This window comes from Alternaria ventricosa (assembly GCF_023758065.1).
Source record: "Alternaria ventricosa strain BMP 2768 chromosome Unknown scaffold_3, whole genome shotgun sequence".
NCBI lineage: Eukaryota > Fungi > Ascomycota > Dothideomycetes > Pleosporales > Pleosporaceae > Alternaria > Alternaria ventricosa.
The window spans coordinates 1,706,199-1,721,709 of record NW_026055683.1 but is presented as its reverse complement, the minus strand read 5'-3'; the positions used below and the strand labels follow the sequence as shown (position 1 = coordinate 1,721,709).

Below are 15,511 nucleotides of genomic sequence, written 5' to 3'. Positions count from 1 at the left end.
CCCTTGAAACGGCTACAGAACGCCGTCATATCTCATCAACCTGAGCCTAACCTTCCATGTGCACATCTTCATCCTCCCCGTCTTCCTCATCCTCCTCATGGTCATCTTCGTCGTCGCTGTCACCGTTGTCGCTATCATCATCACTATTATCCTCCTCCATTTCATCCCCGTATTCCTGCTCAACTCCGTCTTCGTCTTCGTCGTTCTCGTCCTCCTCATAATCCCACGCCTCATCCGTCTCTAGCAACTCCTCAATCTCCCTCCTCCTCCTAGCCTCATCACTATTTTCATCCACTCCATCAACCAGCGCATTCTGTACAAAAGCACCCCTTCTGTCCGCTTTGTCCAGAGCGATCTCTCTGTCAATCTCCAAAGCCCAACCTTCCCAGACGGCACCCCTCTGAGTCGCCGTCATCCTTCCCCTACTCGCCCTCCACCTCTTTGTCAATTCTCGCTCCCTCACTACTGGAGATTCCACCATCATCATCTCGTAAGCCTGCTTCGCCTTCTCATAGGCAGCGCGATGCGGTACTGATGGTCTTCCATCCGGTGCTGCATAGCTCTCCAGCACGTTGTAGTGACCCTTTCGCACTCTATCTTGCGCGTTGGCCCATACGCCCAAGGGTAGAAAGACTGCGCGATTGAGGGTTATCTTCCCACTCTTGGGATGTGTGTACCCAAGGAGGAAGGCGTCAGTCTCGGCTACTCCATTGTCGCCTAACTTCAGTCCGCCGGGACCGATGGTGTTTGCGGGTACGACGATCTTAGGCAAATAGATCTGAATGGGAATACCGCGATGAGATGTCGTAAAGGGAGAAGTGGCTAGCAGACTTGGTGCGAAGGATGAGAGAGGAGAACCTGGTGGTCGCAGGTTAAGCGGAGATGGAGCAGTGCGCTGCATGGTCGTCTGAGGAGGAGCCAGTAGAGAATTGAGAGGGAGCTGTCGGCGCTGCTGAATAGATCCACCCTGATCAACTGGTCTGCTAAGACTTGGCAGGTCTGGTGCCCGTGGTTCGGGTAGTCCGGCATTTGGAAGTCGCTGACCATAGCTCGCGGTATGACCCTGTGTCTCTTGAGCAGCTACGAGACGCTGTGCAAAAGCCGGAGGTGGTGCATGATCAGAGCGTCCTAGTGGCGTCGGCCAAGATGAGGTGTAAGCTTGCTGAGACAGGTTTGGTTGGTGAGTAGCAGACTGGAACCAGGCAGGGGGAAGACCCGCCGGCGGAAGGTTCAAAGGATGAGCCCCATATACAAATGGAGAATGATGCTGGTGTTCGAATCCAGGTGGTAGCGGCGGTCGAGCATAAGGACCGAATCCTCCTTGGAAGCCCCTAGGCTGTTGGTGTTGAGAAAGTGACTGCGGTCCAGATACAGTAATGTTCGGAGTTTGAGACACTGCCGAAACAGGTGGTTGAGTATAAGGATGAGGGCTTTGCATACTCGCTCCTCCAGCTTGGACGTTCTGCTGGGACATCACTCGACTCACCGCCTGACTCACCTGCTGCTTAAGCATCCCTATCATTTGATCTGCGCGATTTGGAGTAGTATCCCGCACGAGCGCCGCAGCATGTGGTGGTGTCTGTTCTGCAACAGGAGCAACTGCTGTAGTAGGTAGAGCGGCATGGCTTGGTCGGTGTCGCAGGTGGGGGAACAATGTCGTGTCAGGAATGAACGTATTTAGAGGTTGAGTGGAGGTCATCGCAGGCGGTGGGCGCGGTAGCGGTGGTAGGTTCGGACGAGGAAGCGATGCAGGTGGTGGTAGAGATGGACGAGGAAGCGATGCAGGTGGTGGTAGAGATGGACAAGGAAGCGTCCTGAGCGATGGTAGGTTCGGACGAGGGGGTGTTGCGAGTGATGGTAATGAGGGTGTAGGCAGCAGACGCATTCTGGCCCTTGGGACACTCATGCCGTCGTCAGAATCCTCATCGGTACTCCCATCGCCGTCATTGTTTTTGTTCGGCCTACCGCCGTCAAAGTTGCCTGAAGAACGTGGGTTGGATGGGAAATTACTACGCGCGAACATCTCTGACAAGCCTGCTTTGTCTCTTGCACCTCGGAACAGCGTGCTCTTCATCTTACCCACAAGCGGTGTAGGAACGATGTTGATCCTTTGCAGCCCCTCATCTTTGGTCTGCTGAATCTTGCGCAACAGACTGTCAGTTACATTCGGGCGATGGGCGTGACTGGTCGTGGTAGGAATGAGAGGGACACCCGATGGGCTTTGGGGAGCAGCACTGCGCGCAGCAAACTGAGCCTCGTCCGCCAATTTGTTGCTGATGGAAATTTCCAATTGCTTTGCTCTATGTCGCTCCTTGAGCGACTTGAAAGCCTGCGCGAGTTTTGCGTCCTTCTCGTAGTTCTTGAGACCGCCTGCGTCCACGAGCGGTGGCGTCTCTTGCAGGCTCATTGTCTGATCTCTTTGGTAGTCTCTCATATTCTGTGGGGTGACTCCTGCTTCTACGAGTAAGAAGAAAGCGCGTTGTCGCGATTTGAAGCAAGCTTCGTAATACTTGGCGCGCTTGTACTGGTCTCGAGGGATGTTGATAAGAGGCGGCAGGGGTTCGTCTGTCTTTGGGGGCTGTATGCCGAAGTGTACTTCGCGGTACTTTAGACGTTCGCTTTCTTCTGTCTTGCGTTCAAGTGCCGCTAGGTCAGGCTTTTGTCGCATCTGAGTGGTTGTGTCACCGCCTTGTCCGTCCTTCCCGCCATCTTTGGCGACACCAGTTGCTTGATTCATTTCCTTTTTGACTTCCTGAGGAACAAGGAACGGATGGTATTCAAAGTCCCACAAACTCGGAATCTCGCCATGTAGAGCCGCCTTCAGAGCCTTCCCGTCCCCTTCGTAAAAGTCGATCCACCTGTAAAGGAACTCGATAAAGTTGGGTACCACTGTGCTGTCGACCTGCACGATATCGACCAGAATGCGCAACATGTCCTCCTCGTGCAAGAGATCGGGATCGATACAGCGAGCATGCAGAGTCATCGGAGGGGCGTTGCTGGCCGGTTTCTGCGCGGTAGGGGTGTTTGGCTGGTCCAAATCAAGGCGAGGTCTCTTTGCTGATTGCGGTGCCGCGAGGGATTGGCGAGCCGCTGACTGACTGACTTCCCACTGCACACACCACGTCCATAGCTCCTTGTCGGTCTCCAACGCCTTGCGCTCCGTGAAGTCCTGGAGAAGCGCGAAGAAAACGTCGTGGTTCGTGTCCATTCGGTAGGTGATGGCGTGAGCCTTGTACTGCTCATAAGGTACGAGAGTGGGTAGCGGCTCGACGTTGCCAACAACATCTTGTAACTCGAGATAGCGCTCGTCGAATAGGTCCATCACCTTGCCATGAGACGCCATGGTTGTGCAGGCGCCTGCGCTGTTGTTCAAGACGAAACCAAAGTGTTGTGGTGTTGCTGGTTGAGAGGTGAGAGGGGAGCTAGGCAAACGCGCGGTGTTGCCATGCGGACGCAAACGAACAATATCAGCGGAAACGCGGGGAGTAGCTTGAAAGTCGAGGACTGAGATCACGAGACAACGCAACGAAAGAGATTGAGCACAAGCAGCCTACCGTCCAACTCGGAAAATCTATGCTGGTCGTATTGCAAACCCGAGTATTTGTACAGTCGCCAGAGGGGTATCGTCGCATTCGTGCCATAGCGCCGCCTTCACTTGTTCCTAGTATACACGCGCGACCCAATGCTCATTTGCTGCTCTCTCTGATCTTCTGCATGATGGCGCTCGCCCTGTCCTCGGCCTCTTCCCGTACTCTCCGCCAATCTGTTGTGTAAACCTTCTTCACGCCCTCCTCGAGGCTTCGGTTCCAGCGGTCTTTGGCCATCTCGGCTAGCCCGACGGGAGCTTCCCGGCTTGTGGGTTCTGGCTCTGGCTTCTTGGGCTCATAGAATTCGGTGAGGACTTGGCGTTGCTGTCGTAGGAGCGCGGCTTGTGTTATGCGGTTTTGTGTGTGTAGGGAGATGCTGAGGTAGAGAACGCCTGTGGTCAGTGTGACGCCTCCGAGCTGCACAGGTTAGCTGGTGTCATTGCAAGCGACTGGTAGCACTTACGAAGCCGGTGATGAAGCCCATGGCTACGCTGGAGATGTGTCGACGTGTGGGCGAGGATGACGTGCACGGGTATTTTGCTGGATGCGTCGGGGGCCAATGGCTGGGCAGACAGATGTGCTGCGTCCGCTTGCTATCCCTGTATCGACGTGAGGGGCTGGCCAGGGCGAAAACACGAGAATGTCCGGGTGGTGGAAAGTTGACTCGAGTGTGAGGTCAGCGGAATCGCGCGATGGCCTGCCAGGATTATTCCGTCCCAATGCGGCAACATGTCCAAGATCCGTTGAACGCAACTAGCGCCGGTTCCTCCTCCATCGGCGCATGCCCTCACACTCCAGCCTCTCCCTGCAACCATGCTTTTTCTCCCACAAGCCCTCGATTTCATCGCCTTTATGCCCGTATCATGCTCCGTCCTCGCGCAATCTCTACGGATACCATCAGCTTTTCGTCCGGTGTGCTTACGCATATGTTCTCGCGACTCCTCACGCTAGACTATGCACCTTCAAGCGTGTGCATGGCCAGGTAGTAACTGCACTCCCCAGGGTTCATATGCACATGTCGCTCGCGGGGCTCCCAGTGGTACGCAGGGAACTGCCGTACCTACACACCATCGTAGAGTGGTTGCACACAAGCTTGGCACATCTACTTAAGAGCGTCCAATGCCTACATGGCAGCTGCCCTTGGAAATCCTTAGTCCAATCAATACAATAGCGAGAAGCGAAAATGGCACTAAATGAACTTGTGCAAGTGCCTTCTGCAACCAACATCCTCCTTCTCCTTGCGGTATATTGGGTTGTGTGGATCGTCTATTGTCGTACTCTACACCCACTTGCACGTGTACCGGGCCCCATATGGCCTGCCGTTTCGCGAACGTGGCTCAGGTGCCCATGCTCCAACCTCTCTCTCGGTAGGAGAAATGCTAATAGACGAGTAGTAAGAACTCCCTCAAATCTGCTTTCTTGACTGCCTTGAGGCACTCGCAACCACTGTTTTTACTCCTCGCCTCGGGAAGTAGCTTGTTCAAAAGCCAATCATGCTAACACGAAACTCACGAACAGTGTATCAGATGTTTCTTGGTGATTTTGAGGTCGCCCTACGCGCGCTACATGAGCAGTATGGTCCTCTTATACGCATCGCTCCGAACGAAGTTAGCTCCAGTGATCCAGACGCGATATCACTCATCTACACTACTCAGAAACCTTTGAGCAAGACGGACTGGTAAGTCACGCTTACAGGTACCATGAGTATGCTGCGTATGTCTGCTAAATCGGCAGGTATGCTTCTTTCCGCCCCCGAGGCATTAGCGAGCACGCAGACCTTTTCACCGAGACAGACGAAGAGAAGCACACCAAGTATCGTCGGATTGTTCAGCCTGCCTATCTAATGGCCAGCATTCTGAAGCATCAAGATGCGATCGATGATTGCACAAACTTGTTGAAAATGAGACTGCACGAACTTGCTAAAACGAACAAAGAGGTAGACCTGGGGCTTTGGCTCGAACTGTTTGCTCATGATGTAATTGGGCACATCCTTTTTGGCCAATCGTTCGGTTTCTTGGAGAAAGGTACACATGTGGATTCCTTCATTGAATCTGTGCACAACGCTGCCCCGCTTCTTGCTGTCATTACTGCGGCACCGCCCTACATGCGCAACATCATCATGCTGGCAGCCACGTGTATTCCTAGCACTTTGAAGCAGTTCAAAGCCGTACAAGCTACCGTGGTGGAAGCTAAATGCCAGACACAACTTCGCCTACAATGCCCGGCGGAGGCGAACGATCAGAGTCAAGACATCCTTTCTCAGCTCCTACGTAAAGTGGGACAGAAAGATAGTGAAGCTTGGTTCACACACAAAGAAGTCACATTGGAGTCCTGGGCTGGTATCATGGCCGGCGCTGATTCTGTCGCCATCAACTTAAGGGCAGTTTTATACTACCTTATGAGAACACCCGATGCAATGTCTAAAGCGACCCGGGAACTACAGACCCAGCAACACCTTCTCAGCACACCTATTAGCTTCGCAGAATCAACGAAACACCTATCGTATGTCAGTGCGTGCATTAAAGAAGCCTCTCGCCTTTTTCCAAGTACCGGATTCAACATGAGTCGTATAGCTCCTGCACAGGGTATTACTCTGTCTGGCATCTACATTCCGGCTGGGTATCACGTCGGCGTCAATGCTCAGACAGTGCAATACGACAAGAAGCTCTTCGGCGAAGACGCTCTGCAGTTTCGACCAGAGCGCTGGCTAGTGAGCGAGGCCAGAAAGTTTGACATGGAAAGGGGGATGCTATTGTTCGGTGCAGGAACGAGGACATGTATCGGAAAGAATGTAAGTCTTCTCAAGGAGATGAGCTATAATAGGGTCGCGTCTATTGCTGGTATACTGATCACACATCTTCCTTAGGTTGCCTTGGCGGAAATCCACAAACTCGTCCCAGAGCTCCTCCGCTGTTTTGACATGCATATGACTCATGATCGACCCTGGAAGACGTGGAATGCTGGGTTTGTGAGGCAAAGTGATGTCATAGTCAGGCTTGCTGTACGCTAGATATGGAATGTATCCTTTTCTCCAGCTTTGGAATTAGGCTGACTTCTCGGAGTATTTGCTTTCTTTCGCTTCTAAATTCAATACATGGTCAGTCAGTACCTATGCGACCTAGCGTGCAGATTCATTCGGTATGCGACTCAAGAGTTGAAAGGTCAGAGTGTCCGGGTGAACATGCATCTACATAGCATTCATTCCGTAGAACGCCTCAGGATTTTATGAACGTTCTCCGCGCTTTATCGTTCCACGTGGTACTCTATGATCCACCAATGATATCCGCTGTATGGGTCGGCTTTCCGTCAGCTCCAGCCTTGTCCGCACCACTATCGCGGTACTCATCCAGCGACGGCGTGTCGGCATAGCACATCTTCATAAAGCTCTCAGGGTAGCGTCCACCGCTAATCTCTGCCTCTTCGCACGCCTTGCGAATCTTCTGTTCCTCCTCCTTACTTAGCTCAACCTTCACACTCCCGACGTTCTCCTCCAGGCGCTCAGGCTTGGTAGTACCCGGGATGGGGAAGATGTCGTCACCCTGTGCCATCAACCACGCCAGTGTCAACTGACCAGGCGTAACACCCTTCGCCTTTGCAATCTCGGTGATGTGGTCCACGAGCTTCAGGTTTTTGGGGAAGTTCTCGGCACTGAATCGGGGCGCATAGCTACGGAAGTCGCCTTCCTCAAAGTCGTCGGGGCTCTTGATGGCGCCAGTCAGCATACCGCGGCTGAGCGGCGAGTAAGCGACAACTGCCACGCCAAGCTCGCGACATGTCTTAAGTAGATCGATCTGCTTGCTCTCGATCTCCAGCGCGAAGGGTGAGTATTCGACCTGTACAGCGGAGATGGGGTGGACCTTGTGCGCTCTTCGTAGCGTCTCAGAGCTGACTTCTGATAGACCGAGATACTTTACCTTCTTGAGATTGACGAGGTCGGCCATGGCTTGCACGGTGAGCTCAATAGGCGTCTTCTGGTCGACACGGTGACAATAGTAAAGGTCGACATGCTCGACTCCGAGACGCTGAAGAGACTTCTCGATGGCTACTTTGACCTAAAAGTGGGTTTACGAAGTCAGCGTATGTCTCAGTCGCAGTTTTTACATTGGTTGACTGACGTGTTCTGGGGAAGTGTCTATTTCACCGATCGAGCTCTTGAAAGCAAACTTGGTAGCAAGAAAGATGTCCTTGCGCTTGTCGGGGTTGGCCTTGAACCACTGTCCTACCAAGTCTTCGTTGTCGCCGTAACTAGAATAGCTGTTAGCTGTTGTCAGACCCAACGACCCGACAACCATACACATCAGAAGAGTCCCAGAAGCGTTCGCCTAGCTTATGGGCCAAGTCAAGCATTGCCAGACGTTCAGAGTCTGGCTTCGGCTTGCCATAGAACGAGGACAAGCCCATGAGGCCGAAACCCAGGCGGTTGACTTGAGGGCCATCGCGACCGAGAGGTGCAGTGGGCAGAGACATTGTGGTATCGAGTGATGAAATTGGGTTCAGAAGGAAGGCAGACTGCTGTGCAATTCGACCGGAAGGGACTTGGTTTTAAGTGTGAGATAGGCACTGGGACGGACGAAGTAAACTAAGCTTAATTATCGGGTACCTGATTACAATGACGCTGGTATCCCACCCGCATTGACCTCACTTGCCACTAACTCCTTAACCCCGCTATGCATGAGATCATACCTGTGTATCCGCCACGAGTACTGTAGCTTCACCTTCCGTTGGTACATAGTAACTCGACGGATATTGAGACTTAAGGGCCGAATTCGTGAGCGATTTCTTTGTTCGTCCGAAGAATTGAGTATCGTGAAGTTTCCGCTCTGCAGTCGGCGGAGCAAGACGGAGATAAGCCACCAGGACTCCGGTCAGGTCGTGAACTACCGTGACTGAAGCCTGAAGGAGGTACCGGTTGGTCCGGAGTGAAGTATCAGGCATCCAGAGTGTATTTGACGTGTTGCACGTTGTGTCGCTTGGCATCGAGGTCTCACGCGTCGCGACAGGCGACAAGGTTCCTTTCCCAAGGTTCCTGCCAAGCTCCCCGATGACCAAGTTAGCGTCCGTCAAACCTCACTACATCACACCTCCCCCACCAATGCATACCCTAGTACCTTCTTTGTAATGCGGTCGCCATGCTTACGCGACGCCGACGTTCAACCTCAGACAATCTGCTCGCGACTTACACCTACGGATAATTTAGTAAAGGCAGCACAGTATGACCGCCGAAGTACGCGACCTCAAGCCGCTCAACATCAGACCCGTCCAGCATCAAGTCCACGATCCGCTCAAGACAGAACCGTTCGCCTTCGACCACCATGATGACACCATCCACGTCCTTCTATGCGCTTCAGGTTCTGTTGCGACCATCAAGATACCGAACATGATCAACGCGCTTGCGAAACACGCGAACGTACGAATACGGCTCATCTTCACGGCTGCGGCAACCAACTTCCTGCAAGGCCAGAGCGTGGAGCAGCCTTCGATCGAGGAAATAGAGGCGTTGCCGAACGTGGACGGAGTATACTTTGACGAAGACGAGTGGAGAGAGCCATGGATCCGAGGCAATAAGATCCTCCACATCGAGCTACGGCGATGGGCAGACATCATGGTCATTGCACCCTTGAGTGCTGATCTACTCGCCAAGATCACACAGGGATGGTCAGATAACCTCCTACTGTCCGTCGCGCGCGCATGGGACACCACAGGTCTGATCGATCCAGTGAGGAGCATACCAGGCGTGCAATGGCCGCAAGAAGATGGCGGCATACAGAAAAAGAGGATTCTAGTCGCTCCGAGCATGAATACCGCCATGTGGTTCCAGCCCATCACCAAGAAACAGTTGCATGTACTGGAAGAAGAGTGGGGAGTAAAGAATGGAGGCTGGTACGAGGTACTGCAACCTATGGAGAAAGAGCTAGCGTGTGGAGATATTGGTGGTGGCGCAATGAAAGATTGGAGGGAGATTGTGGAAGTGGTTGAGCAGCGGCTAGGCCTGCTGCCGTGATAGCTTCTCACATGCACTCTTGTACGGTTAGAGCCCTACTGCTATACGCATGCTAATAGTCTTGCTAGGGATTTGAGCCAAAGTGCGCTACACTACCTTATGCATGCGCGAGCACTGAATGGCACAGCAAGGGAGAGGGGCAACCTGCTTCACGTTCAGTCAAGCAGCGTAAGGTCTATCTTGGCTCTATGCGTGTAGACGTCATCACATGAGCAAAAAGATGGCGTACACAAAAGAGCAAAAAGACAGAACTTAGATAGGTGCCCCTCTCACGCACCGTATGCTGACAGCCTCCTTAATTTCTTAAACCAGACCACGTCTGTGCTGTCTCGCTTCTGTCTTTGTCGATGCTCGAATCGGCGACCTTGACCTAGCGAGCTGAACAGGCGATATGCCCAACGGCGCCAGGCCGGACTCGAGTCTTGATGAATAACTCTTGAAAGTCAATGTCTTTATACCAGAGGCAACCAATCATACTATATCAGAAGTGAGGAAAGCCATGTTGCAGTGTTGACAGTGACGGTGATGGGCGTTGAGCGTTTGTTGTGGTGGTCGGTGTTGCGAAAACTGAGACCTGCGTTCACCTGGTGACGAGGACCAAACGAGACTGAAACTAGAGCAATGAGAGCGCGATGTCGTCATTTACGCGCCTTCACTTTATGGAGTGCAGCAAAGTCCTCGATCCCAATAACATGAACTGTCAACCTGACGATTACCGCCAGTAGAACAACATGGCGCCCAGCAAGTCCACAGCAAACGCATATGTCCCAGCCTCCCCCAGCGCTACCTATTCTAGCTCTGTTCTTGCAACCTTGAAGTCGTCGGTAAGTAATCGCTTCTCTCACCTTGGTGTTTGCTTTTGACATGTGGGCAGATACAGAACACGAAAGCGAAGCTCAACGCCCTCCGTACAACCAGGCAACCGAAGGTTACCAACCCAGGGACGAGGAGTAAGACGGTGGACGAGCGAGAGTGTCTCCAACGAACATCAAAACGACTTTCCATTATCGATGAGCCCGCTACTGGCCGCGATATGTCCTCCACAAGCGACGAACTGCTGAGCGACCCCGCAGCGTCTTCATTCCTATCCACCGGCTCCGATCCCCATCGTTCGCTCACAGCGCGCGACTTCGAAGTCGGCGGTACGCTTGGTCGTGGGAAATTCGGGCGCGTGTATCTCGCCCGTCATCTCGCGACAGATTACGTTTGCGCTCTCAAGATCATATCAAAGGCGCAGGCTACAACACAAGAAGAGGAGAAGTTGATACGCCGCGAGCTAGAGATTCACCAAAACCTCGCGCATAAGAACATCTTGAAGTTACTGTCATGGTTTCACGACGACGAATCGATATACCTTGTGCTCGAATTTGCTCCGGGCGGCAGTCTCTACTCGAAGATGAACAAGCAGCCCAAGGGTAGGTTCACAGAGCACCAAACAGCCGTCTACATCGCTCAACTCACGTCCGCACTACGCTACATGCATAGCAAGAACATCATGCACCGCGACATAAAGCCGGAGAACATACTTCTTGGTTTCCACGGCGAGATCAAGCTTGCTGACTTTGGATACTCCGTACACTCTGAGTCAGGATTTCGATCAACGGTGTGCGGCACACTAGATTACTTAAGCCCTGAGGTTGCGGTCATGACACTCAAGCCCGGGATGAGCGGAGGGTGGTACACGAAGGCAATCGATCAATGGAGTCTGGGCGTCCTGATGTACGAGCTTCTTGTGGGTAAGCCGCCATTCGAGATGAAAGACGTGAAGAGTACACAAAAGAAGATTGCAAATTTTAAGGGCAAAAGTATCAAGTTTCCAGGTCATGTCAGCGAGCGCGCGGAAGAGCTGATTCGCGAGGTAAGTGACAACTACATGCCCTACGTGTGCTCGCAACGAAGTCGTTCTAACTTCGCAAAAGTTGCTCAATTTGGATGCTGAAAAGCGGATGAGTCTTGATGATGTTATGACACACCCTTGGATCGTCAGCCACGTCCCAAAGTCGGTTCAGTCAGGCATCCGATCTTTTGATCAGCTGCTTCAGCATGATGCTTGAGGGCCTGATGAGGCGGTGGAATGTCGTTACAGCTGGGGGCCGAATTGTATGTCTAGTGTTCTCGCCCTGCCACACGTCGATCTCGTATTTGACGGGCCGAATATGTGGGTTGCCTGATACTTCAGCCTCTGAGCTGTCTTGCACCTCGGGAGGCAGCCATATCAAGCCATGTACTACGCACTGTCTCGAAGTTTGCGCCCACCGGTAGGGGATCGGGACTAGTGTTGGCGAGTCCGGGTGAGTATCAGATGGCACTTATCCATGAATGGCATCCCGTTAGTTTTGTAGTGTACCTCAAGATGATGCATCGAGCTTCCCGTACAATAAGGCTTCCGCCAGGCAGATCCGATTCGTCATGTTTCTAAATGTGGTAAATTTTGAGAGGTAGTGCTTGAACTGCGTGCACGACATGAGATGTACCTGTCAAACGTGGAGGTCTTGGCACGACCTCAGGGGCATGTTACGTCACAGAACGTAACATGAACAACAACATTCATCCATTACGCTCAACACCTGAACATTGCACATCTTCACAAACTCTGACTGTTCTCACAGCTTGCCATCTCTCGTCAAGAATCTGTCTGGTGGACCCTGACCGGTGGCCGTGATAGCTCTGATCGCTCGCCTAGCCATGCAAGCGCCATGCTGCATTGGATACTCATCCGCGCCTCACCCTCAATGCTGCAGGCTACAGTGCCATGCTTGGCGCGCTACTGCTGTGCGGTGGCACACCAGCCAAAAGCGACGTTAAGGTGCAAGAAAAAGCTATTGCACTTGGCGTTTGATGATCTCATTGGCGGGTGGACTCGCCTACGGTCTCGCGCAATTCCAATCCACGTCCCTCAGTAAACGCCTCGATGCACATGTATGTTTGAGCCAAGACGTAATGACACGCCCGCGATGCGCTTTGAAGTGGCTCGCATTGTTCCATCGTGCAGAGATGGGCTATGGACGCCGGACGGGCGGTGCATAGATCGCAGCTGAGCAATGTTTATTGGTAGGTTGTAGATTTTCAGCCCTACTAGCAGGCTAGCTAACTCAAAGGCGGGTGTCGATTGCGGAGATCCTGACGCTATCACTCATCCATCTGATTGCGGCTCAGGCCTCCCGAAAGCCTAGACCGATGAGGGTAAAGCACTTCAGGGTGCGCCTTTGCTTTCGTTTACTCGTTTATACTCCTATATCAGGTAGGAACGTCCTGCTGTCTTTCAGCTGAGACATCACCAGCTTTGGAGTTCCCAGCATTCTAGCTGTCACTTCCTTCTCGGCCACGTGGGTCTCCTACTGCTTTGTTGAGCAATTTACTTTGTTTTATTCACTGCCCGTGCGTCGTTCAATAATCCTTCCTATTTCTTCGAGCAAGATCGGCCTCGTGGCCAACACACATCATTATGCTGAAGAGCACCCTGCTCTTGGCTTCGACAGCACTCGTCGCAGCGCAATCCTCTTCCTCTGAGCCATGCGCGAGTGTTGCGTCACAACTCCAGGAATCGACGAGTATCGAGGCACAGGCCGCGTTTGACTGTTTGGATTCAGTCCCTGTTGACGTCCAAGGAAACTCTCAGCTTATCGATGAGCTTAAGGAGCTTTGGCAGTTCCAGTCTGAACTCGTATGGCTGAAGAAACCTGGCGATGACTGGGAGTTCGGACCCCTGGACATCGAAGCCGAACTGGACAATGTAAAGAACAACCTTGGTTCTTTCTCCAGCGAATATGCAGTTCAACTCGCCATCCAAAACATCACTATTCGGACCGGAAACTTCCATTTCAACTACCGGCCCGATATACTTCAGGTGTTCTCTTTCTTCAGACAGGCCAATGTTGCCTCCATTTCCGAGGACGGCAAAGCGCTTCCAAAGCTCTATTTGGCTGATGATGTTGCAAGTGTGGCCGAGGGTAGCTCAGATGTTTCCGAAATCACGGAAATCAATGGTCAGAACCCGTACGACTTCCTGACGTCTGTTTCCTGGTCACAGTACATCGACTCCGATGGACTACTCAACGACATGCTGTCGAAGGGAGACACGGATAACACTGGCTCGTTCATGGATCAAAAGAGATATGACGGCCCTAGCACTGATATCACTTGGGCGAATGGTTCGACAGCTTCCATTCCCAACTACGCTGCCACAGATCGCAGCTTCGTTGGCGTAACTGATGGACAATCTTTCTTCGATACCTTCTGCGTCGGTTCAAACGAATCACCTCTCTCAGCTAGTACAAAGGGTGCTTCTGACTCCTCCCCCGTCGCTCTTCCAAAACCCAAGTTACCTTCTGTATCCAACCATATTGTTGCACCTAGTGCTCCCGGTCCAGTTCCTCGAATCCCTCTCGGTACAAACCGCAACAAACGACAGACTATGGGAAGCTCTCCTGGTTCCTATGCGGAGAACATTGTTGCAGCAGACTCGAATGGGGTTGTTGTTGGAGCCTTCCTTAGCGGAGAGGGTTATGATGATATAGCGGTCCTCAAGATCATATCATTCAGTAACCCGGGTAGCGACTTGACCGAAAGTGAGTTCGGCACGGATTTCCAGGTAAGTCATCGATACCCGGCATGCATACCAGACATACACTGACGTTATCTTCTCCGCCACATAGCAAACCGTTGCTTCTTTCCTCACTCAATGCGTGGGCGAGAACAAGCAGAAACTCATCATCGATCTGCGCGAGAACGGCGGTGGCAGCACAAACCTACTTCTCGACACATTCATTCAGCTGTTCCCCGAAATGGAGCCTTTCTCTGGACAGCGATACAGGGCTAGCGACGCCTTTGTTAAGATTGGCGATGCAGTCAATGAGATCAGAAGTGATTCCGCCAAGGCTAGTGAGTATGCCTCATTGCTCAATGAGAGCATAGAAGAGGGCTCCATGTACAGATATTGGTCATGGTGGCACTTCCGCAATGCTGACGGGGCCGACTTCAAGGGCTGGGATGACTTTGATGGTCCGGTCGAATTGAACGGCGACTCATTCACGAGAACAATGCGGTACAACTATACCGATCAAGTGTCTATCCTTCCCCCTGACTGGTATTTCACGAACGGCACACGCCCTACCCCATTCAAGGCGTCCAACATCATCATGTACACCGATGCCCTTTGTGGTTCATCTTGCGCTTCTTTCCACGAAGAGCTCAAGAACATCGCCGGTGTAAAAGCTGTGACAGTTGGTGGCCGTCCCGAGAACAAGCCTATCCAAACTGTGACTGGATCAAAGGGTGGTGGTGAGTAACATCCCTGTAAGCTTTACACATGAGACATGCGCTGACATGGTGCGCCATGATTTAGAAGTAACCCCTCTGTTCTTCTGGCAGCAGTACGCCCAAGTCGCATTGAACATCAGCACCGCTCTTTCCCTATCGGCCTACTCCGACAATGACGCCTCCCTCTCTGCCCTCGCCAACGTCCCGCAAGTACTTACACGAGCCGGAGACCAATCATCGCGTCTTCAGTCCCAGGACCAAGTCCGAAAAGGCGACGCTTCTGGAACACCTCTGCAGTACATCTACGAAGCCAGTGACTGCAAGATCTTTTACACTGCGACCACCTACGCTAATCCTGACGCTGCTTGGAAGCAAGCCTGGGACGCCTTCCAGGATGACACCAAGTGTGTCGAGGGCTCTACGGGACATGCGAGTTCCATCTCCGGGGGTTTCAAGGCGTACGGTCCAGGTGAACTGAAGGCGGAGGACCAGCCCAAGGGAAATGGAGGCGGAGGCGGAGGCAGTGGAGATGGGGATGACGAAAGCGCTGCGAGCATCACAGGTGCAAGTGGGTTGGTCATTACCGTTGCTGCTATCTTCAGCGCTGTGATTCTGTAGATAGGCTGTGGTGTTTCTGCGTTCGTGTATCAATGTTCATAGGGCT

The 15,511-nt window shown here is 52.6% G+C and overlaps 6 protein-coding genes across 6 annotated transcripts; 3 read left to right on the top strand and 3 right to left on the bottom strand.

Annotated features, from left to right (window-relative positions):
* Positions 1-46: 46 nt before the first annotated feature.
* On the bottom strand, positions 47-3,343 carry J4E93_002520 (uncharacterized protein; the record flags this gene model as incomplete). Its single annotated transcript, XM_049340464.1, has 2 exons — positions 47-1,128; positions 1,882-3,343. The coding sequence occupies 2 exons, from the start codon at positions 3,341-3,343 to the stop codon at positions 47-49; spliced, it is 2,544 nt and encodes an 847-aa protein (XP_049202786.1).
* A 343-nt stretch (positions 3,344-3,686) lies between these two features.
* J4E93_002519 (uncharacterized protein) lies at positions 3,687-4,071 on the bottom strand (the record flags this gene model as incomplete). Its single annotated transcript, XM_049340463.1, has 2 exons — positions 3,687-4,004; positions 4,051-4,071. The coding sequence occupies 2 exons, from the start codon at positions 4,069-4,071 to the stop codon at positions 3,687-3,689; spliced, it is 339 nt and encodes a 112-aa protein (XP_049202785.1).
* Positions 4,072-6,850: 2,779 nt separating this feature from the next.
* J4E93_002518 (uncharacterized protein) lies at positions 6,851-8,054 on the bottom strand (the record flags this gene model as incomplete). The annotated part of the gene is made up of 3 exons (XM_049340462.1): positions 6,851-7,639; positions 7,703-7,832; positions 7,882-8,054. The coding sequence occupies 3 exons, from the start codon at positions 8,052-8,054 to the stop codon at positions 6,851-6,853; spliced, it is 1,092 nt and encodes a 363-aa protein (XP_049202784.1).
* A 745-nt stretch (positions 8,055-8,799) lies between these two features.
* On the top strand, positions 8,800-9,588 carry J4E93_002517 (uncharacterized protein; the record flags this gene model as incomplete). The annotated part of the gene is made up of 1 exon (XM_049340461.1): positions 8,800-9,588. One exon carries the CDS (start codon positions 8,800-8,802, stop codon positions 9,586-9,588), a length of 789 nt encoding a protein of 262 aa, XP_049202783.1.
* A 731-nt stretch (positions 9,589-10,319) lies between these two features.
* Positions 10,320-11,527, top strand: J4E93_002516 (uncharacterized protein; the record flags this gene model as incomplete). Its single annotated transcript, XM_049340460.1, has 2 exons — positions 10,320-10,412; positions 10,463-11,527. 2 exons carry the CDS (start codon positions 10,320-10,322, stop codon positions 11,525-11,527), a joined length of 1,158 nt encoding a protein of 385 aa, XP_049202782.1.
* Positions 11,528-13,033: 1,506 nt separating this feature from the next.
* Positions 13,034-15,465, top strand: J4E93_002515 (uncharacterized protein; the record flags this gene model as incomplete). The annotated part of the gene is made up of 3 exons (XM_049340459.1): positions 13,034-14,179; positions 14,244-14,868; positions 14,933-15,465. The coding sequence occupies 3 exons, from the start codon at positions 13,034-13,036 to the stop codon at positions 15,463-15,465; spliced, it is 2,304 nt and encodes a 767-aa protein (XP_049202781.1).
* Between the last annotated feature and the right edge of the window lie 46 nt (positions 15,466-15,511).